Source organism: Kogia breviceps, chromosome 4 (assembly GCF_026419965.1).
Source record: "Kogia breviceps isolate mKogBre1 chromosome 4, mKogBre1 haplotype 1, whole genome shotgun sequence".
NCBI lineage: Eukaryota > Metazoa > Chordata > Mammalia > Artiodactyla > Physeteridae > Kogia > Kogia breviceps.
The window spans coordinates 55,400,760-55,424,065 of record NC_081313.1 but is presented as its reverse complement, the minus strand read 5'-3'; the positions used below and the strand labels follow the sequence as shown (position 1 = coordinate 55,424,065).

The following is a 23,306-nucleotide window of genomic DNA, read 5'->3' as shown; positions in this document are numbered from 1 at the left end:
GGAGAGTAGTTGTAGGTTCAGGGAAGTCATTCATTTCAGCAAATATTTATTCAACTTTGTGTTAGGCACTGTTCTAGGTGCTTGGGAACAAAACAGATGAAATTTCCTGCTTACAGAGGTGGGAACTAGCTAGTAAACAAGTGAAATTTATAAGGTGGCACGTAGTGATTCATGTCACAGAGAAAAGGGAAACAGGAAAGGGAGCTGGCAGAGTGGAATTAGAAACAGGAATGCTTTATTTATTTATTTATTTATTTATTTATTTTTGCAGTACGCGGGCCTCTCACTGTTGTGGCCTCTCCCGTTGCGGAGCACAGGCTCCAGACGCGCACTCTCAGCGGCCACGGCTCACGGGCCCAGCTGCTCCGCGGCATGTGGGATCCTCCCAGACTGGGGCACGAACCCGTGTCCCCTGCATCGGCAGGCGGACTCGCAACTACTGCACCACCAGGGAAGCTTTTTTTAAAAAAAAAAACAGGGAACTCCTAATTGAGGTGACATTTGAGCAGAGATCTGCAGAAAATGAGAGCCATTCACATAAGTGAAGAACCTCCCAAGCAAAGAAAATGACAGGTGCAAAGGTCCTAAGACAAGAGTGTGTTTAGCATGTTCAGGGAACAGCAAAGAAACCAGCTTGGCTGGAGTGGAAGTAAGCAAGAAGGAGAGGTTAAGGTCATATGTAGGCCATTGCAAGGTCTTCAGCATTTCTTGGGAATCCATTGGAAGGTTTTGAACCAAAGGTGTTGCATGAGCGGATGCATAAAAAGAGGCTTCTGGGGGGAATTCCCTGGGAGTCCAGTGGTTAGGACTGTGGGCTTCCACTGCAGGGAGCACAGGTTTGATCCCTAGTCGGGGAACTAAGATTCCACACGCCAAGCAGCGTGGCTCAAAAAAATAATAATTTAAACAAAAAAGAGGCTTCTGACTGCTTTGTTGAAAATAAACCATAAGTTTCAAGGGAGAGAGAGCAGGCCGAGTAGGGCTTGGATCTGAGTGTAATTTCCAAGTGGAGCTCAGGATTTGCCAGTAGATTCCATGTGGAGTATGAAAGAAAGGAATCAAGAATGACCCCCAAGGTTTTTGGCCTGACCAAGTGGGAGAATAAAGTAATGAGATGGGGACTTCCCTGGTGGCGCAGTGGTTAAGAATCCACCTGCCAATGCAGGGAACACGGGTTCGAGCCCTGGTCCGGGAAGATCCCACATGCCGCGGAGCCACTACGCCCATGAGCCACAACTACTGAGCCTGCATGCCTAGAGCCTGTGCTCCGCAGCAACAAAAGCCACCACAATGAGAAGCCCACACACTGCAATGAGGACCCAACACAGCCAAAAATAAATAAGTTTATATAAAGTAATGAGATGGAGAAGTCTGCATAAAGAGTACTTTTGTAGAAAGGAAGGAGGAGTTGGGTTTGGACCTTTGTAGTCTGAGGAGTTGGATATGAGTAAAGTGTTCAAAGGAGAGACCTGGGATAAAGATGAAATTTTAGAAGTTAGCATAGACCTAGAATTTAAAGCCGTTTGTCAGGATGAGATAGCCGAGGAAGTGCATATAGAGATGTTAGAGAACTCTGGGGTACTCCCATTGTTTAGAGATCTGATAGGAGAAGCAGTAAAAGAGACTGAGGGAGCCCTTAATTAATTAGGAGGAAGCCCAGAGCGATGCCCTGGAAGCCAAATGGAGAAAGTTTCAAGGAGTGATGGGCCATATCAGAGCTACCAGTAGGTCAGATGCTGCTAGCAAGTCACATAGGATGAGGACTAAGAAGTATTTGTTGAATTTAGCAGTGACCCTCATAAGGGCTGTTTTGGTGCAATGGAGGAGGTGGTAGAGAATGGAAAAGAACAGATGAAGACAGCACATGTAAACAACTTAAGAATCTTTGTATTTCTGAATTTTTGTTATATTTGGGTATTAGTAAAATTACATTTGACATAACTTTAGAATTTTTTGTGAATCTTGTGTTGGTTGTATATATGTGTGTGTGTGTAAATTTTTTAATGTAAGATTTCTTACTGTGAGTCATGGTGAAAAAGTTTTAAAAATATGGGATTAGAACAAGAAGGTGAAGAGAATGTTTAGAAAAGAGGTAAAGGATATGGGAGGTGTTTCTCATGTGAGCACAGGGGAAGGATTTAGGGAGTTGGAGAAGGTTGGGATATGTGATCAGAAAGGGAGAAGATTTGAAACACAAGGATGAGTGTCAGGGCAGTGAGGGTTGACCTAGGAGTCCTGTGGAAATTGATGTATACTAGAATAAAGGGCATAGTGATCTTATGATCCAGAAATAATTCATTCTCTGTGAAGGGCCAGGGTAAATTAGTTTAGCTTTGTGGGCCTCTAAAAATGTAAAAAAAAACAGTCTTCGCTTATAGGCTATGGTCATACTTTGCTGCCCCCTGCTTTTTTGGGGGAGGGTGCATGCCACGTGGTTTATGGGATGTTAGTTCCCAGACCAGGGATTGAACCCAGGCCCTCAGCAGTGAGAGCGCAGAGTGCTAACCTCTGGACTGCTGGGGAATTCCCACTGCTCCCTGCTTTATACTAGAAGCCCTTGGCAGAAGCTCTGGACAAATAATTTGCGTGCAGTCCTGTTATTTTTTAAAGTATTTTTAATAGTACATGTATACGGTACAGAATTCAGATGATTATATGCAGGATAAAATGAACCTCCCTACTGTGTCCACTAGCTATCCTGCTCCCCTCCCTGGAATCTATCATCATTTACAGTTTCTTATTTAAGAAGTTTTCTATGAAGGTATGAACATGCATGTACATATATGTTCTCAGTCAATCTTAAATTTAACTAGATTCTTTTTCCTTGAGGTTTGAACTATGAAATGTAATAATACTTGTACCACTTATGACATTATTGCCTTCATGTCCAAATCCAGCCTTCACTGCCTACTCTGCAGTAATGAATCTGGACTCTGTAACTACCCCTCCCTTGTCAGCAGGTACAGTATAAAGCTTTGTCAGTAGAGGGTGCTGGTGAGACACAGGAGGGGCAAGGGACTTCTTTTCTTGGGTCCAGTGTGCCTCTCTAGCAGACACCTGCAGCACATGGTTTCTGCAGCCTTGTGCAGCGCCTGCCTTCAGCAGTGCCCAGTGGCCAGCAGCACTCAGCAGCCCCACGTGGATGGCTTTCCCTGGCACCCCCAAGACACTTTCTAAGCAAAGTGCTCCAAGCTTATATCTTCTTGGGCTGCACCTCTTTAATTAAGCCAACCTCTCTATTGTCCATGGCTGTGCCTTCTCTGTCGAAATGTAGATCTCAGCCCTGGGGTACTTTCTTTGGGTGCTCTGTCTCAGCCTAGCATGAAGAGCCATAAGCTATTCCCTATACCTGCTTAGAGTTCTCAATTTCATAATCAATCCTCATTCCTCCAGTTTCCTGTTACAGTGAATAACTCTTTATAGTAAACTTTCCCCAAATTACTGTGTGGTTTCTATCTCCTGATTGGACTCTGATACAAAACTTAAAACCTTTCTGATTACAAAAGCATTGGATATAAAATCAGACAAGAAGATAATCCATCCCACTTTCTAGTAATCTCACCCTCCAGAGCAACTATTAATGTTGTAATGCTAGTTTTATGCTTTATTTTAAATATAAACATAAAAACAGCTACTTGTAAAACAGAAAGCAGTACAAAAAGGACAAAAGTAAAAACGAATGCCTTCCTGTCCCCTTTCTACCCACTTAAAATAATTACCACTATTAACATTTTCTTGTGTATTCTTCCAGAAATTCTTAATGCATCTAGAAACATGAGAGTATAGCTTTTAAACAAATGGAATCATACCATAAATACCATCCCTGTGTTTCATGGTAAAAATAAAAATTAAGGTAAAAGAATGGTTTTCCAACTTATACTAGCATTATGAATTTGGATTGGCCTTCTAACCATTCAGAAAACTGTTGATTAACTGGTAGGAATGAAATTTTGGACACAGGCACAGATGTAGACATTCACATCAAATGTAATACCTTGAACATTATGAAGTCACTCACAAAATATGTTCTCCCTGAGCAAAGTGGATTCATAAGAAAATTTTAAGGCCATTATAAATGCATATGTTGGACTCAAACATGGTTATCTAAAAAAAAACACTGATACTCAAGATTCTTGAAAACACAGATTTAGCTAATTTCCAATAATGCTAAATTCTATTCTATACTTTTTTGCTTCTACAATAAGCATTGAATCAAAAGCCTCTAGAATACAAGCATTTTCCCTAAATCCTATTTCTTCATATCCAACACAGTTGGTAAAGGGAAGGTGTAAGTAAACCCTACTATACCAAAGTTAATTAAATGTACAAAACAGACCCTACAAGGATTAAGGAATATCTTGTTTCACCTATGTGTGAAAGTGATTCAGTCCTTAAGTTAGCCATTTTCTAATAACTTGACTACACCTTTCATATTGCGGCTTTAAGATAGATTGGTACACCTCTCCCTACCCCCTTCTCTGTGGCTTTGTTTGTTACTGTTCACCATAGTTAGCCTGAAAGCCCGATGCTGACCCTGGGTAATGAAGAGTTAGATGCGTAAACTTGATTAAAGGTCTGATCTTTGGTTGGGGAGGATCATTTAGGGACTAAAGAGTTACTGGTAATAATCTGTTTCTTAAGCTCAGTAATGGGTAAGCAGGTGTTTGGTTTTTTTATTATGTGCCTTATGCATTTTATTCTTTTGTATGCAGTATTTAATAAGTTTTTGGAAAATTAGGTTTTTTTAATTGTTGACAAAATTTTTCTTGATTTAGCAGTTTTTAGCTAAATCTTCTATTTCTGAATGATTGGAGAGAATGGCAGTACCCATTTCCAGTGAAGGGTGAAGTGTTTAGATAGAGGATGCCTTTCTATCACGGCAGTAAGCAGTGTGATGTCTTCTGCATCCAGGAGCCAACTTAACATGTTAAGTCTAGTGAGTCTTGGCAGTCGTAACACACATCGACTCAAAGACTTGACTGTTGTGGCCTGAGCTTTGATACATTCTTTGAAATGCCTGGAAATTGTTAACTCTTGCAAGTTGGGCATGTTGTCCAGTGTTTGAAAGAAGTTTCTGTATCCTTCCTCTGTAATCTTATGGTTGATTGAAAGATTAAGATTCTCAAGTTTCTGGAAACCTCCATTGATTGCTACCTTGGCTATAAATATAAAAGCAAAATATTTGTGAAAACAGAATCATAAGGACTTCTATTTCAGTACTGGTAGGCTAGGTTAGTTGAACCAACCTCTTCTACCACCATCACTTAAAGTAGAAAATGCCCAATTTTAATAAAGATATATAAATTTAACAAGTACATTAGATAGATTTACTTCTAATTGGAGTATTAAAGATTAATAAATTACATTTTAAAAAACCAAACTGTATATTTTTAACGAGACACACTTTAAATATAAGGACATAGATTAAAAGTAAAAGGGGTACATCTCTAAATAACTGGTGTGGCAAAAAAATGACAACTGAAATTAGAAAATATTTTGAACTGAATGAGAATGAAAATATGACACTAAAACTTGTGAGAGGGAGCTAAAGCCAAAGTTAGTGCTCTAACTATCCATCTCAGAAAATTAGGATACCAAAAAAAAAGAAAGAAATTAGGACCAAAAAAGCAAATTAGGACCAAAAAAGCAAATTATATCCAAAGAAAGTAGCAGGGGATAATAGAGGTAAAAGCAGAATAAATGAAAAACATGTAGAGAAAAAAAAATTTAATAAAATTGAAAAACCAATCAGGTAAAAAAAAAAAGTATTGAATATATCAGGAATGAAAAGGGGACTATCACCACAGGTCATACAGATAGTTTTTAAATTATAAATAAATACTATGAGCAATCTTAGAAAAGTTTTTAAATCCTTAGAAAAATGTAACTTGTCCAAACTGAACCAATGATAACACAAACGTATACCAATAGAAAACCCACAGTGAGATATCACAACAGATTCTTCATCAGAATGGCTAAAGCTTAAAGGTCTGACAATACCAAGCAGTAGCCAGAATGTGAAACAACTGCTGGTAGGAATGTAAGTTGGTACAATTATGGAAAACAGAATACTTACCAAATGACTCAAAGTCCAGCCTAGAAATACCTCCGTATATGCATCAACAGTCATGTACAAAATGTTCATAGCAGCATTATTCATAGTAGCCAACTCATATCCAGTTGAATGGATAAATTGGCGTATGTATAGTCATACGTGGGACAATATACAGCAATGAAAATCAGGGAACTCTATAGTCACACACATCAGTATGAATCAGAATCACAAGTATGTTGAGCCCGAAGAGGCAAGCACAAGAGTACATACTGTGGGGGATTCCGTGACATATATTTTTAAAACAGGTAAAACTAATCTATGGTGAAAGAAAGCAGTATGGTGGTCACCTTTGGGAAGGAGGGGAATGCAGTGTCAGAAGGGACACAAAGGCGGCTTCTGGGATGTAATATTCTATGTTGTAACCTAATGAGTAATTGTTACACAAGTATGAGTAACAAGATTTAAGTATGTTCACTTGAAAACTCATTGAGCTGTACACTTATGATTTTTGTACTTTTCTTTACGTGTATTAATTTTCTATTTTTAAAAAAGTACTATAAAAAGGAGTACGTGGGGGGTATGTGGCCAGGTGTCTGAGACACTAGGTGTTAAGAATGGACTTGAGGGCTTGTGTAGTCTCAAGTGGGAGGCTATCTTTTACTTCTAAATCTGACCAGAATGAACCAAAATCCACAGAACATTAGAGGGAACAATATGAATGAGGAAGTGGGTTGAACATTTTTAGAGGGATGAATGTTTTTGTAGACATTTTGTAGCAGAAAGCTTGAGTAATACCACTGGCTTTCATGTGAGCTGAAAGAGTTTATCTGAGGGTATCTCACCAATTTCCACGACGCTGTCATCATCCAAAGTCTGGAAAAATGAGAGAATGCGGAGACCTTGAAGATGCTGACATTGCTGGATGATCAGTTTGGCCACTTGATGAATCCCATCCCCAGTAGGAAGGATCAATTCTTCCAGGTTATTTAGAGAACCTAAAGTGTAGGCTATCAGAAGAAATAAAAAAGCTATTCTCTGTACTGTGTTCCCAAACAATTATAACTGAAAGTCTCAAAATCATGCACATTCTATGAGTCCCCATGTAGCATAGAGGCTATTCCTCTCTCTCTCGAAGGGCTAGAGAAAGGGGTCAGCCTACACCTTGATCTTCATGGCTACCTCTAGACAACCGTTCCTCCACCCTTCCCCAACCAGTCTCTCCTGTACTGAAGTCCAAAAGGCCTATCACATCTCCACTTCCTTTTTTTTTTTTTTTTGGCTGCACCACACAGCTTGCAGTTCCCCAACCTGGTATTGAACCCGGGGGCCCTCGGCAGTGAAAGAGTGGAGTCCTAACCACTGGACCACCAGGGAATTCCCATCCATTTCCTCTTTTAGACTGAAGCTTCTCCTGGCCTCCAGGATACTCTCCTAGCTCCTCAATGCCTTCATCCCCCTTCCTTTCTGTCCTGTTGTCATCCTTAGTGAGTTCTGCCTCTTCCTCCTAGCACTAAATCCTCACAATCCACCACTCTCATAACTTGACTTTTCACTTTGATCCCTCCTTAGCATGGCTTCACTTGTTGCAGAGCATGGGCTCTTGTAGCGCAGGCTTCAGTAGTTGTGGTTCGCGGGCTCTAGAGCTCAGGCTCAGTAGTTGTAGCACATGGGCTTAGTTGCTCTGCAGCATGTGGGATCTTCCCAGACCAGGGCTCGAACCTGTGTCCCCTGCATTGGCAGGCAGATTCTTAACCACTGTGCTACCAGGGAAGTCCCCATTTTTGTTCAAATAAATTCTTAATTTTTAATATGCTTCAGTTTATCTTTTAAGACCTGTTAGAACTTTTTTCCAGAACATACATTGCTTTTGTAATCATAAAAAAATAAGTTGAAAAAGTAATCTCTATAGTTATCATTTTGTTAAATCTAGGTTTTCATATACTGAGTTTTCATAACCTTAAAAGATAGTTTCACCTATATTCTAGAAACCTTTGAAACAACAGCTATTTAACTTGTCTGGAATGGATACCTGGCAATGAAATTGCATGGTGCTGGGACTTCTCTGGTGGTCCAGTGGCTAAGACTCTGTGCTCCCAATGCAGGGGGCCCAGGTTCGATCCCTGGTCAGGGAACTAGATCCCAATGCCACAACTAAAGATCTCTCATTCTGCAACTAAAAGATCCAGCATGTCGCAATGAAGATCCCGCATGCCATAACTAAGACCCAGCGCAGACAAATAAATAAATAAATAAGAAATTGCATAGTGCTGTAACAAATCTGTACTCAAAGAAATGAGTCACTCAGAACATTGCTTTGAAAGACATCAAGTGAGATCAAGGCATTTGGAGGGTAGAAGTTGAGCAGCACTGTCCCTCCTAATGAGCAAGGGCAGCTAATACATGTTGTAATTTGTTATAGCTAATGCAAAATAGGATTTTATGGGGGAAAGAATAAAGAGCAAGCTTTAGGCACTGTTTTATAAACATACCAAATTTTTCAGCTGTTTCCTTATCAGGAATATATTGGTGCTCAAGATTTAATATCTTCAGAGAAATAAAATTTGGTAAAACAATGACTATAAAAGGGAAAAGAAAAATTTAGTTATATCAGCTATATTTCTTATACCAAAAAGTAATGTGTTTAAAGAGTATTTTTAAAGTGATAGAAATTAATATAATAATACAGATTGAATTAATTAGTATGACAAGTAGATAACACAAATCTTTGCTCAGGAAACAATTCTCATAACTAGAAATGTTTAAACATCTAGAAACAACTATACCTTTAAAATTCATTTAAGATCAGATATTTATTGCGATAGTTTTGTTCTTTGACATCAACTGCATTTTTAAAATTTGGCTGTTAAAAAATGACTGTCCACAGAAGGATCTTAAACCAAAATTTTAGAATTATAGCTCTTACCAAATGGGGCGGCTTTAAAAAATGGTCCAGTAAGCTTAATTTCTTCAAGTTTCTTGCACGAAGCAAGTACAGTCATGAGAGACTCAAGATCCGAAAAGAAATTACATTGCAGATGGAAAACACGAAGGTTTGGAGAATTCTGAATTAATTTGACTGTAAAATATCAGTTAAATTTAAGGCATCAGAGATTGAAAATTTCTATCAGAATTAGTCATATAATTTATTAACTTGTTTCAACAATAGTGAATTAAAATAAAGCATCATGATGTAATGAATTGGGCTTAGGTTCAGGGTCTGTGACTAACTGATGAGCTACGTTAACCATCATTACTGACCCTCTCTGGGGAATCAGTTTTCTCCTCTATATAGTAATGGCATTGACTCAGCTAAAACCTTCAGCTTTAACATCCTAACGTCTCTAAGTTTGCACATGATGTCTACACTATAGAAACACTATGCAAAGAAACATAAAGGCAGTGACAACTCTGAAGCAAAACTTAAATTTGATGAAACAATTGCTGAGAAATACAAGAAAACTACTACTTCCAGCTTCAGCTACAAATTTTTTTGCATGCAGCTCTGCATGTCAGTTCAGTAGAGATTTACCTTTTTTTAGTCTTTAGTGTTTAGTCTTTACTAAACTAAGGAGTTGATGATACCTAAGTCATTTTGCTAAATGATACATTTAAGAAAGATAGTCGTACAGGCTGTTCATCAACCACGAAAATAGGCTGATGAGAAACAGGAAAAGGCTTCTGATTACTACCAGTCATCAGATTTCCTTCCCTCTTATCTGGCAGATCTCTAAGTTGCAACAGTAAGAGCAACTTAAACAAAAACAAAATAAAAGAACTCTACAAACTATTTTTGGAGAGGCAGTACATACCACTGGTTAAGAGCTCAGACTTAATAGTCAGAATTCCTGTGTTTAATTGCAAATTTACCATTTCCTTATCTGGGTGACCTTGAGCAAATTATCAATACTTAACCTCTATAACTCCATTTCCCCCACTGTAAAAATGAGAATATAATAGTATTTACCTTGTAGAATGGGTATGAAGGTTAAATGAGTTAATATTTATAAAGTGCTTAGAACAATTCCTACCATGTTGTAATGGCTCAGTAATTACAAATAGCTGTCATTTTTTAATGACAACAAGTGCTGTTCCCACAATTTACCTTGGATACAGGCTACACCCTCAGATCCACAGAAGCTTTAAATTAAATAAATTATTGGCCAAGTAGGTTTTCCAAGTGATATAAAAACAAGTAAATCAAAGCGCCACACTTACCTAGTTTGGAAGGACCGTATTCAGCTAAAATTCGGATCAATAATTTCTCCATATGGTGGAGATTTAGGAATTCTTCAGGAATGACTAAAAAAACATCTCGTTTATCATCCAGATTCACAGACAGTTCTTTCAGGCACAAGAACTTGTCCAAACTAAGAAAGAGTTGATCTAGAAAGTAGCACACAGTTTCCCATTATTAATCTAAGGAGTTCCAAATGCAAAATTTCAAACTATCATTTGATTCATCAAACTATTTTCATATTTCAAATGAAAACCTTTTACATACCATAAGACTTTCTTTTTTAGAAAGCACATATGTGAAGATAATGCTTTCTGCAGCATTTACTGATCATGTCAACTAATGCAAAACCTAAAAGTTTTGAGTTATGTTTTATTCAGTGGACATTCTTAGGACTTCAAGTCCGGGAGGCAGCATCTCAAGTAATCCTGAGAAAACTGCTCCAAGGAGGTGAGGCGGGGAGCTAGGATATATAGGAGTTTTGCAACAAAGGCAGGTAGTCAGAACAAAAGATTACTGTTAATAAAAGAAAACTAGATATCTCAAGTTAAAGAATTTAGCACTTTTCTATGTATGGGAAGATGCAAGAGTCTGGGGTCACTAAAATCGTTCTTTTGACATGCACCTCAGCTATCTGGGGCCAGTATCCTGTGTTTTCACATCCTGAGTTTCTTCCAGCTGCACCCCTTGGGGTGGCTGCAGTCTGATAACTGCTAGATGGCAGGTATTCTTTGTTTCCTTCCTGAGTTTCCTCAGGGCTCACTATCGGGGGTGGCTGCAATTGCTGATAGCTACAACATTCTTTGTTTACTGATATGGCAGGCAATATTTTATTTCTCATCTACCATATGAGAAGCCTTGTACTATACTCTGGATTCACAAAGACATCTGAGCAAATGGGGCTGGGACAACTGAATTTCTCCATGCAAAGAAGTTGGACCCTTACCTCCCAGCACCATATATAGAATTGGCTCAAAATGAATCAACAACCTAAATATAAGAGCTAAAACCATACAACTCTTAGAAGAAAACAGGAATAAATTTTCATGACCTTGGATTTGACAATAGGTTCTTACATATGCTACCAAGAGCACTAGCACAAAAGAAAAACAGACAAATTGGACTTCATTGAAATTTGAAACTTTACAGATTGAAGTACATTATTGAGACAGTGAAAAGGGCAATCTATAGCAGAAAATATTTTAAAACCAAGTGTCCAATAAATATTTAATTATACAAAGAACTCCTATAACTCAAAACAAAAAGACAACACAATTTTTAAAATGGACAAAGGAACAAACAACCCAGTCACAAAATGGGCAGGAGACCTAAGGAGACATTTCTCCAAAGAAGACATACAGTTGGCTAACAAGCACATAATATGCTCAACATCGCTAATTATTAGAGAAATGCAAATCAAAACTACGAGGTCTCACCTGACAATGGTCAAAATGGCTATCATCAAAAAGTCTACAAATAGGGACTTCCCTGGTGGCGCAATGGTTAAGAATCTGCCTGCCGATGCAGGGGACACAGGTTCGAGCCTTGGTCCAGAAAGATCCCACATGCCACAGAGCAACTAAGCCTGTACACCACAACTACTGAGCCTGTGCTCTAGAGCCTGCGAGCCACAACTACTGAAGCCCGCACACCTAGAGCCTGTGCTCTGCAAAAAGAGAAGCCACTGCAACGAGAAGACCACACACTGCAATGAAGAGCAGCCCACGCACAGCAACGAAGACCCAACGCAGCCAAAAATAAATAAATTTTAAAAAAAAATTTTTTTTTAAGTCTCCAGGGCTTCCCTGGTGGCGCAGTGGTTGAGAGTCCGCCTGCCGATGCAGGGGACACGGGTTCATGCCCCGGTCCGGGAAGTTCCCACATGCCGCGGAGCGGCTGGTCCCGTGAGCCATGGCTGCTGAGCCTGCGCGTCTGGAGCTGTGCTCCGCAACAGGAGAGGCCACAACAGTGAGAGGCCCACATACAACCAAAAAAAAAAAAAAAAGTCTCCAAAAATAAATGGTGGGGAGGATGTGGAAAAAAGGAAACCCTCCTACACTGTTGGTGGGAATGTAAATTGGTGCAGCCACTATGGAAAATGGTAAAGAGGTTCTTTAAAAAACTAAAAATAGGGACTTCCCTAGTGGCGCAGTGGTTAAGAATCCGCCTACCAATGCAGGGGGCAAGGGTTCAATCCCTGGTCCAGGAAGATCCCACATGCCGTGGAGCAACTAAGCCCGTGCACCACAACTACTGAGCCTGCACTCTAGAGCCCATGAGCCACAACTACTGAAGCCCGCACTCCTAGAGTCCGTGCTCCATAACAAGAGAAGCCACCACAATGAGAGGCCTGCACACTGCAACTAGAGAAAGGCTGCACGCAGCAATGAAGACCCAATGCAGCCAAAAAAAAAAAAAAAACTAAACTAAAAATAGAGTTACCATATGATGCAGTGATCCCACTCCTGGGCATGTATCAGGAGAAAACCATAGTTTGAAAGGGTACATGCACCACAGTGTTCACAGCAGTACTATTACCATAGCCAAGACATGGAAGCAACCTAAACATCCATCAGCAGATGACTGGATAAAGAGGATGTGATGCAAACACACAACAGAATGCTACTCAGCCATAAAAAAGAATGAAATAATGCCATTTGCAGCTACATGGATGGACCTAGAGATTATCATACTAAATGAAGTAAGTCAGACAGAAAGACAAATATATGATATCACTTCTACATGGAATCTAAAAAAGTGATACAAATGAACTTACTTACAAAATAGAAATAGACTCACAGACATAGAAAAAAACTTATGGTTACCAAAGGGGAAAGGGGAGGGAGGGAGGGATAAATTAGGAGTTTGAGATTAACAGATATAGACTACTACATATAAAATAAACAAGGACCTACAGTATAGCACAGGGAACTATATTCAATATCTCGTAATGATCTATATTGGAAAAGAATCTGAAAAAGTTTATTTATACACACACACACTATCTGAATCACTTTGCTGTACACCAGAAACTAACACAAAATTGTAAATAAACTACACTTCAATTTTTTTTAATGGGCAAAAGGATTTAATAGACTGTCTCCAAAAAAGACACACTAACAGCCAATAAGCACATGAAAAGTTGCTCAACAGCATTATTCATTAGAAAAATGCAAATCAAAACCAACGTGAGATACAATTTCACACCTATTAGGATGTCTCTGATTTTAAAAAAACAAAAAAGCATTGAGGATGTGAAGAAACTGGAGCCCTTGTACATTGCTTGTAGGAATGTAAAATGCTGCAGCCATCATGGACAACAGTTTGGAGTTTCCTTGAAAATTAAAATAGAATTACTATCATTAATAGCCAGTAATTCCACTTCTGGGTATATATCCAAAAGAATTCAAAGTAGGGTCTCAAAGTAATATTTGTGCACCCATGTTCATGGCAACTTTAGCCAGAATAAACAGTGCAAATGTCCATCAACAGATGAATTGATTAATAAAATGTGATATATACATACAATGAAATATTATTCAGCTATAAAAGTAGTGAAGTTCTGACACATGCTACAACATGGATGAACCTTAAAAACATGAAAGAAGCCAGACACAAAAGGACAAAATATTGTATGGATTCACTTACGTGAAATAGAATAGACAAATTCATAGAGACATCAGCAGCTGGGGAGAAGGAGGAGTTATTGTTTAATAGGTACAGAGTTTGGGATGATGAAAAGGTTCTGGAAGTGGATAGTGGTGATGGTTGCACAACACTGTAATTGTACTTAATGCCACTGAATTGTATACTGAAAAATGATTTTGAAGTTTCATGTATGTTTTACCATGAGAAAAAATATTTGAAAAAACAAAATTTTTCTAAATTTGATGATAAATATCAACCCACAGATCCAAAAAAAATGTTCAGTGACCCTCAAGTAAGATAGATACAAAGCAAAGCACATCTAGGCAATCAACAAACTGCTGAAAATCAAACCCATACTAGCAACAATCAGAAAATGAAAAAATTTAAATATTTATAAGAGTATCAAAAACACAAGGACCTAGGAATAAACTTAATGAAAGATGATAAAGTCTACACTGAAAACTCTCAAACACTGCTTAGACAAGTGAAAGGAGACACAAGTAACTGGGAGATACTACTTCCCACTTGTTTATTTCCCAGAGTACAAGCCCTTTCTTCCATGAAGCAGGTGGGGTGAGGGTAATTCTCAAGCATCATTTACATATAGATCATTCTTTTACTAATAACAAGTCATCTATTTATTAAGAGACTTCATTAGTCATTTTATTATTTTTATCAGAGTTTGAAAGCCATTCTGTTATTTGGAAGCCTTTCACTAATTCATATTATTGACAGAAATAAGTTAGTAAAGATTTATTTTATATCTGTTCAATCAGCAAGGATTTATGGTCTCACACTTTCAGAAGTTTTCATCCACCTAAAACTAAGAGTGAGAAGATAAAAGTACACATCCTAACAGTCATCTAAAGCAGGTGCAGGTTTACCTTGTAGATGGGTTGTCTCTGAGACTTCAAGAGATTCTAGGGAAGGCAGAGTGAGAAGCAATTCCTGTTCTACTGCACTCAGCTCAGATTGGCTTATGGAGCACTTGGTGAACGAGGCCTTATACTGCTCAAGAGCTGGGCGGATGCTTTCAATAAAACCGCTGCATCTGGTCAAGTGGAGTTCAATGTGCTGTGAAGCTGAGAAAACTTTCGTTAGAAACCTTAGCATCTCCTGATCCACAGCATCAGCATCAGTCACATGAACTTCCAGAAGGGGAATCTTGTACTGCTTTGGAGAAAGGTTCCAATAGCCAGTGCTGATATCTGCTGGTGCCTTGAGTTGCATGTTCAGAAAACTGTTCACGTTTTCCTCTTTTTTAACTAAATTCTGCTTCCATTCACTCTCAAGTTCAAAGGCAGAAGCATAGTCCTGATCTATAGTTGGTGCCTGGGATTTGTCTAAAAAGTCTCCCAGTAATGAAATATCTGATTTGGGTAACCTATTTCCGCTTATGGAGACCTGGACGCTCCCCAACAATAACAGGCTTTCTGGGTGGTCAAAAAAATACTGTAACTTAAGTACACTCAGAGACAGGGTTCTCCCTCGAAGGAACTGCAAAATAAATGGAGAACAGGCAGCAACAGTGTTGCTTTGATAAGCAATTTTTACAGCCAGAGCCAGTAAATGTTTTGAAACCAGTGAAAGGTAACCTTCTGGAGAGAGTTGCCACAACACCCTGAGATACTGCATCTTCTCTGAAATCTCTGGATGATGCTTCAGGTAGTCATCATTTTCAGATATATTCTCCAGTGTCTCTTGATTATTCACCAAAAGAAGCAATTGGGATACAATTGTTGGCCCTGCCTTTGTTGAAGGGTGGCAAGAGACATAGTTCAAAAATTTTTCATAGGGACCTACAGCCATCATGGTTGAGTTAATTTGTTTCAAATAATGAAGTCCCAAATCTTGATCCTCTTGCCTATCTGAATCCAGGAGTTCAGTCAGCCTCATCCCAGCAAGAAATTCTTGGAATGAAGCATTCAAAAACTGATAGACTGGCCTCAGTCTCTGGGCTGTGAATTTGCTCATGAGGTACATGGCTAGATCTTCATCTTCACCAATCCCTACTTCTATGAGATCATCATCACTAAACTCAAAGCAAGATGAAAAAAACCCTTTCAAGGCCAGCTCACCACAGGAGGACACAATTGCTTTGAGACGGTCAGCTGCAGCTTTGTGCTTCAAGAAAAGGCATTCTATATAGGACTTAAAAACAGCCACATCATCAAAGGACTGACAAAAAGGATACCGAAGCCAATTAGCACAGACTGCTGCTACGAAGAAGGGAGTTTTCTGAATTTCCAGCAATGTTTCATTCATTCTAAAGTCAATCATAAACTTTCGCAGACGGGTCAAATCATCTGGAAAGAGCTTCCGTAATATATAGATGGTATTACAGAAGGGAAACGCTTTGATCTCTAGAATTGTATCTAGGTATCGGCGGATGTCCTTGGCCCTGTTTGTATGGACAGCAATCAATAAGCAGGTCCTTGACAAATGGTTTTTTTGAATCATCCTCTCTATGATTTGGGGGATTGAGCACATCTCTTTGTAGTCATCCAAAAGGAATAACACCTGGTTCTTTAACTGCTGGATGATGTTCCTCAGGCCCACTTCAGTAACAGATCCTTCTGTCTCTAGGAGTTGGTCACAAATGACATTGGCCAGCCCCTGGTCTGGTCTGGTAGAGCCAAGGGAGATGTAGAAAACCAGCTGGAACCTGTGTAACGAGGGACAGCATCCTGATGCCCATAGAAGAGCTATTTTCTTCAGGAGGACCGTCTTTCCACTACCAGCTTCACCCTCCACACACATGATGGAGTTCAAGTTAGCAAAGACCTCAGGCAACACCACAGGCTCCTGCACAGTATCGATGATGTGTTTTGAAGCAAGGGACAGATCACAATTCAGCAGCTGATCGGTGGCTAGACAGGAAGAGACCTCAAGCAAAGACATGTAGCAGAAAGGGGCACTGGTGTAGGCTTTTCTCAGGTGCTCACTCAGACTCTTTGCCTCCTGAAGCCACTGGGCTTCACCATGGGCCACCTCTGTGGAGAAAAGCAAGGAGGCACAGTTATAAATACTCTTTTAAAATCCCCTATGTAGGGCTTCCCTGGTGGCACAGTGGTTGAGAGTCCGCCTGCCGATGCAGGGGACACAGGTTCGTGCCCCGGTCCGGGAGGATCCCACATGCCCCAGAGCGGCTGGGCCCATGAGCCATGGCCGCTGACCCTGCACGTCCGGAGCCTGTGCTCCACAACGGGAGAGGCCACAACAGTGAGAGGCCTGCGAACCACACACACACACACACACACACACACAAAAATCCCCTACATAGAAATATTCTAAAAAAACATTCATCTAATCCCATCTGCTACTTCCAGATCCTTACCTGGCACTGCAGAACTCACTGCTGACTCTTCAAGATTGCTTTCACTTGTAGTTTCCTTTGAAAAGAAAATCCTCTATTAAATCAACATTTGTATAAGAGGGTGGGGCTTTGAATTACAATTAGGGACCAGACATTTTCTAAACCCAACCCATCCTCAAGTATTTATGCCAGTTGCAGGGAGGAGTGCTACAAATATGAAACAATAAGTGATCTGCAAACACACACAAGCGTGTGCTCCTGGGTGATATCCAACAGTGCATTCCATGGGTGACTTGAGCTGTGATTACTGTCCAGATGATTAGAATCACAGTGTCTAGAGCAAGACGGACCCTCCAGAAATCATTAGGTGAAACTTCTGATCTTAGTTATCAACAGTTTTTAAAATATTACATACCTGGGATATAAGAAGGTTATGTTTCTTCCTTTAAAAATAAGCTATTTAAGGGGCTCCCCTGGTGGTCCAGTGGGTAAGACTCCAGCTTCCAGTGCAGGGGGCCTGGGTTCCATCCCTGGTCGGGGAACTAGATCCTGCATGCATGCTGCAACTAAGAGTCTACATGCCACAACTATGAGCCTCCATGCCACAACTGAAAAATCCCACATGCCACAACTAAGATCCGGCACAGCCATAATAAATAAAAAATAAATAAATATATTTTTAAAATAAGCTATTTAAGGGAGGTGGAGGGATGAGCAAAGATGAATCAAGTGAACGACAAATTACCTTGTTTACTTTTTTGGGGATGACAAACATAATACACCTAACATACAGCCTCAAATAAGGAGTGTGTGTGTATTAAATCGGCAGTTGCTAATCTCCTAGAGAACTATGTAGAATTTCTCAGTTTAAAAAGAGGTCAACCTATTAATCTGTATTTTTGATTTGGTTGGTTGGTTGTTGTTGTAAAAGAAACATATCTTCCCAGCTTTGAGAAAAGCCAACTACCAAGTCAGACCTTACTGTCCTCCAAATGATGATCAAAGATGGAATCCAGGTAGCCTGGATGCTAATCAACTTTTAGATCCAAACGAGTCTGGGCCTCAAAGTAGAAGGGATTGACTCTACATTTCATGAAACTAGGTATTATGTTTTGTTTATTGTAGCATCCCCATCTGCAACTGGCGCATGATCGGTGCTTAACGGATATTTGTAGAATTCATTTATTTATTTATTTATTTATTTTTGCGGTATGCGGGCCTCTCACTGCTGTGGCCTCTTCCATTGCGGAGCACAGGCTCCAGATGCGCAGGCTCAACGGCCATGGCTCACGGGCCTAGCCTCTCCGCGGCATGTGGGATCTTCCCGGACCAGGGCACGAACCCGTGTCCCCTGCATCGGCAGGCGGACTCTCAACCACTGCGCCACCAGGGAAGCACTATTTATTTTTTTATGATGAGCAGTTCCTGTTCAAAAACAGGAACTGTTTTTTTAACCACATGATCACACACTCTGAAAATAAATACGGTGGTGTTCATACCGTTAAGTCAGAAAGTTCACCATGGCTCTGAAGGTCTGGAATCACTTCTGCAGAGCACTTCATATTTTGGAGAAACTGACAACTAAGCACAAAAGTTAAAAGTTATAAAAATAATTGTATGGGACTTCCCTGGTGGCACAGTGTTTAAGAATCTGCCTGCCAATGCAGGGGACACGGGTTTGAGCCCTGGTCCGGGAAGATCCCACATGCTGCGGAGCAACTAAGCCCATGTGCCACAACTACTGAGCCCACATGCCACAACTACTGAAACCCGTGCACCTTGAGCCCGTGCTCAACAAGAGAAGCCACCGCAATGAGAAGCCTGCACGCAGCAATGAAGACCCAACACAGCCAAAAATAAATAAATAAATAAATTTTAAAAATAGTTGTATGCAATTAAGCATTTGCATTAGGTTTTCAAAAACACTGTTAGAGTTTTAGTGGCAAAAATTAAGTATAAAATTAACATTTCCAGTGATTCTGTCAGTGTCTTTATCAAACAAGACATGTAGACTATAAATCTCAGCAGTAGAGATATAAATGGTTCATAAAGTAATGGTGGGGATAACCAACCAATTTGGTGGAATGGGAGCATATTTAACACTCATCCATGAGACCAGCTAAAATGAACCTAAAGGAAAAAAAAATAGAGAAGACAACTCTATCTATGGATCCTGGAATAATGACAACAAAAAGGACATTAGTAGAAAAAATGGTGAAACATGTATAACATCTGGAGTTGATAGCAATGTACCAGCGTTGGTTTTTTAAATTTTAACAAATGTACCAGGATAATATCTTTTCTCTAAGTCGAAAAATTTTCCCAAATAAAAAGTTTATTTTAGAAAAAAACTCCATCAATATGAAGCCTAAAGAATGGCTACAAACATACTCTCTAAATTAATTTGCTAGACATCATGAAACTGGAACATAAAATACCTTCTAAATTCAGGTATGATGTCTGCCTGAAGAACCAAGGAAGAAAATTCTAAAGAGCTCTACCCACAATCATTAATTTGGATAGATGAGAACTATAAATGTCAGTAGGTAAATGATAAAACTAGAAACAACTATCTTGGTTTATTTTTATGCTGCTGAATTACAGGAAAGCAGGAGATAAAGCAAGAGGACACATCATTTTTATTTTCCTACTTGAAGATGAGCCCAGGAATAGAAGGGTAGCTACAGGAAAATAGCTAGTAGGACTTCAAATGTTTCTGTCCAAGGTCACTATGCAGATAGACCCATCAAGGAAAAGTACTCTGAAGGAAGGTAACATACAGGCATTTTCATACAAGTAAAGCCAATACAGTTAGTTGCCAGCAGACCAACACTACAAGAAAAGTTAAAGGAAGTTCTTCAGTTAAAAGGAAAATGATAACAGATGGAAACTTGGTTCTACCCAAAGGAATGAAGTGTGCCAGGGATGGTAACCCAATGGGTAAATAAGAAATACGTTTTTTCTCTTTTTGAAATGTATTTAAAAGATAATTTTTAAAGCAAAGATATAATACTATATTGTGAGATTTAGAATATATGTGATGTAAAGATGTATGAAAACAAAATCACAAATAATAGGAGGGGGAAAATAGAAGTATACTGTTATATGGTTCATACATTATATGTCAACTGTGATAATATTATTTGAACATGACTGTGATATGTTAAACATACATTATGTAGATTCTAGAGCAGGTACTAAAAAGATAAAGATGTACATCTAAAAAGCCAACAATAGAGATAAAATGGAATACTAAAAAATACTCAAATGCAAGTCAGGAAAAGAAGAAACAAAGAAGAGATGGGATAAATAGAAAACAAATAGCAAAATAGTAGATTTAAATCCAACCATATTAATAATTATATTAAATGTAAATGTTCTAAACATTCCCATTAGAAAGCAGATATTGGGGAATTTCTTGGAGGTCCAGTGGTTAGGACTATGAGCTCTCACAGCCAGGGGCCCAGGTTAGATCCTTGGTCAGGGAACTAAGATCTCATGATCTGGCAATACAGCCAAAAAAACTCAAACAAACAAAAACAAACAACAACAACAAAAAAGAAAGCAGATATTGTCAGACTGTTAAAAACAAGCAAGACCCAATTATGTTGCCTACAAGAAACTCACTTTAAATATAAAGTCATAGATTAAAAGTAAAATGATTTCGGGGATTCCATGGTGGTCCAGTGGTTAGGACTTGATGCTCTCTGGGTTCAATCCCTGGTCGGGGAACTAAGATCCTGCAAGCCATGCAGCGTGGCCAAAAAAAAAAAGTAGAACGATTTCAAAAAAGGTAGTATCATGTAAAAACTATACAAAAGCTTGAGTGGCTACATATATTAATATCAGATAAAGACTTAAGAATAAGGAGTACTATGAGAGATAAAGAGGGACATTTCATATATTCTCTGAATATGAAAGAGGAAACGGCAAAGAATAGCCAAGATATGGTCCTGAAGAAAAAGAACAAGGAAACTATATGGGAAAATATGAAAATATGCTCAACATTATTAGTAATTAGATTGACAAAAATTAAAATTTGGGCAATACTAAATTAGTGAGGAAGCAGACAGAATGGAAACATCTATGCTAGTGAGAATATAAATCAGTACAACCACTTCAAAAAAAGTTTTGCATAATCTAATAAAGTTGAATATGTGCAAATCCTATTACACTGCAATTCCCTGGTTGGTTATGCATCCTGGAGAAACCCATATGAGCACTGGGAATTATGTACAAGAGGGTTCATAGTGGCATTATTTGAATTTCAACACTCTGAAAACAACCCAGATGTTGAATCTAGAATAGAATGGATAAATTATATATTCATAAAACAATATACTATATAGCAATGAGAACAAGTGAACTACAACTCTATACATAATTATGAATAAGTCTCAAAAACTTTGTGTAAAGTTTGAGTAAAATAAGTCAGTCATCACAGAAGAACCATGCAGTATGCTTCCATTTATTTGAACTTCAAGAATAGGCAAAGTTAAATGTGTTTAATGATACACATGTAGTTGGTGAAACCATTAGGAGAAGAAGGAACAGTTAACCCAAATTTCAGGATCATGTTTACCTCTGAATTGGAGGGACAAGGATATAATCAGAATTGGGAAGGTGGGCACACAGTAGTATTCTAAGGACTTGATAATATTCAATTTCTTAACTTTAGTGCTGGGTTCATTTGTTTCTTTGTTAATTGTCCTTTAAATCATACATAAATATTTTAGGTACTCCTTTAAATGCATCCTAGTTTGTGATTTTAAAAAAGAGGCAGAAGATTTGAGCCTCACATGGAACACCGAAAAATAAAAACAACAAAAACCACAAAACAAACAAAAAAGGCAGAGGAAAAATAAAAATGCCATACAAAAAGGGATTTGATAGAGTCCAGGAGAGGTTCTAAATAAAATTAGACTGCATTCTAGCTTATTTTTCCAAGAATTAAGAAGAATATCCCCACTGTTTAAAAATTTACAAAATATTAAATCCAAATAAGAAAGAAAAAAACACAACTACTTCTGTCAAAACACCTTCAAAACTGTATCCTCTTTATTTTATTTTATTTTTTTTTGCGGTACGTGGGCCTCTCACTGTTGTGGCCTCTCCCATTGCGGGGCACAGGCTCCGAACGCGCAGGCACAGCGGCCACGGCTCACGGGCCCAGCCGCTCCGCAGCACGCGGGATCTTCCCGGACCGGGGCACGAACCCGCATCCCCTGCATCGGCAGGCGGAGTCCCAACCACTGCACCACCAGGGAAGGCCTGTATCCTCTTTAGAATCTTAGAATTAGATGGAAGTATTTAAGACCTGTTTGTATTAATATTTATTTCTGGAAGAGCACTTACTAATTACAAAGTGAAAACAAAAAAATGTTCTCTTACAGTTGAACATTTTTGAAGAGTTTGGTGAAGGTTAAAGAGCTACAGAAAATAAATATTGGGCTTCCCTGGTGGCGCAGTGGTTGAGAATCCTCCTGCAGATGCAGGGGACACGGGTTCGTGCTCCGGTCCGGGAAGATCCCACATGCTGCGGAGTGGCTGGGCCCGTGAGCCATGCTGGGCCCGTAAGCCATGGCCGCTGAGCCTGCGCGTCCGGAGCCTGTGCTCCGCGCAACGGGAGAGGCCACAACAGTGAGAGGCCCGCGTACCACAAAAAAGTAAATAAATAAATAAATATATATATTAAAAAGTAGCCATTTATTCATGAAATTTTAGAACACTGGAAACAGAAAATCCTAAATGCATCCAGGATGGGAAAAAGTAGTTTGCAATAAAAGGATTAAGAATCAGAAAGACATGGAATTTCAATAGCAGTATTGGAAAATATAGCGAAGTCTGTACAACTTAGAATTAGAATGACTTCCAACCTGGAATTCTATACCTAGCTAAACTACCAAATGAGTGTGAGAAAATATATATAAATATTCAGATATATGCATTAAATGGAAGCTAAAAACATGTATCGCTTATGCAATCTTTCCCAGGGAACTGTGGAGGAGTGTTCCAAAGTGAATGAATAGAGTGAAGTAAGTCAGAAAGAGAAA

General features: G+C 39.1%; 1 protein-coding gene across 2 annotated transcripts in view; it reads right to left on the bottom strand.

Annotated features, from left to right (window-relative positions):
• Positions 1–2,597: 2,597 nt before the first annotated feature.
• The window catches only part of NAIP (NLR family apoptosis inhibitory protein), a 37,809-nt gene continuing 17,100 nt past the window's right edge, over positions 2,598–23,306 (bottom strand). For both annotated transcript variants that reach the window (XM_059062542.2, XM_067031108.1), the window contains 8 exons: positions 18,753–18,834; positions 17,275–17,329; positions 14,822–16,930; positions 10,271–10,438; positions 8,979–9,131; positions 8,545–8,631; positions 6,898–7,062; positions 2,598–5,159 (listed from right to left, as the gene is read on the bottom strand). In XM_059062542.2, coding sequence (XP_058918525.1) covers positions 4,795–5,159; positions 6,898–7,062; positions 8,545–8,631; positions 8,979–9,131; positions 10,271–10,438; positions 14,822–16,930; positions 17,275–17,329; positions 18,753–18,834 — 3,184 coding nt within the window. In that variant the 3' untranslated portion in view covers positions 2,598–4,794. The remainder of the gene's footprint in view (positions 5,160–6,897; positions 7,063–8,544; positions 8,632–8,978; positions 9,132–10,270; positions 10,439–14,821; positions 16,931–17,274; positions 17,330–18,752; positions 18,835–23,306) is intronic.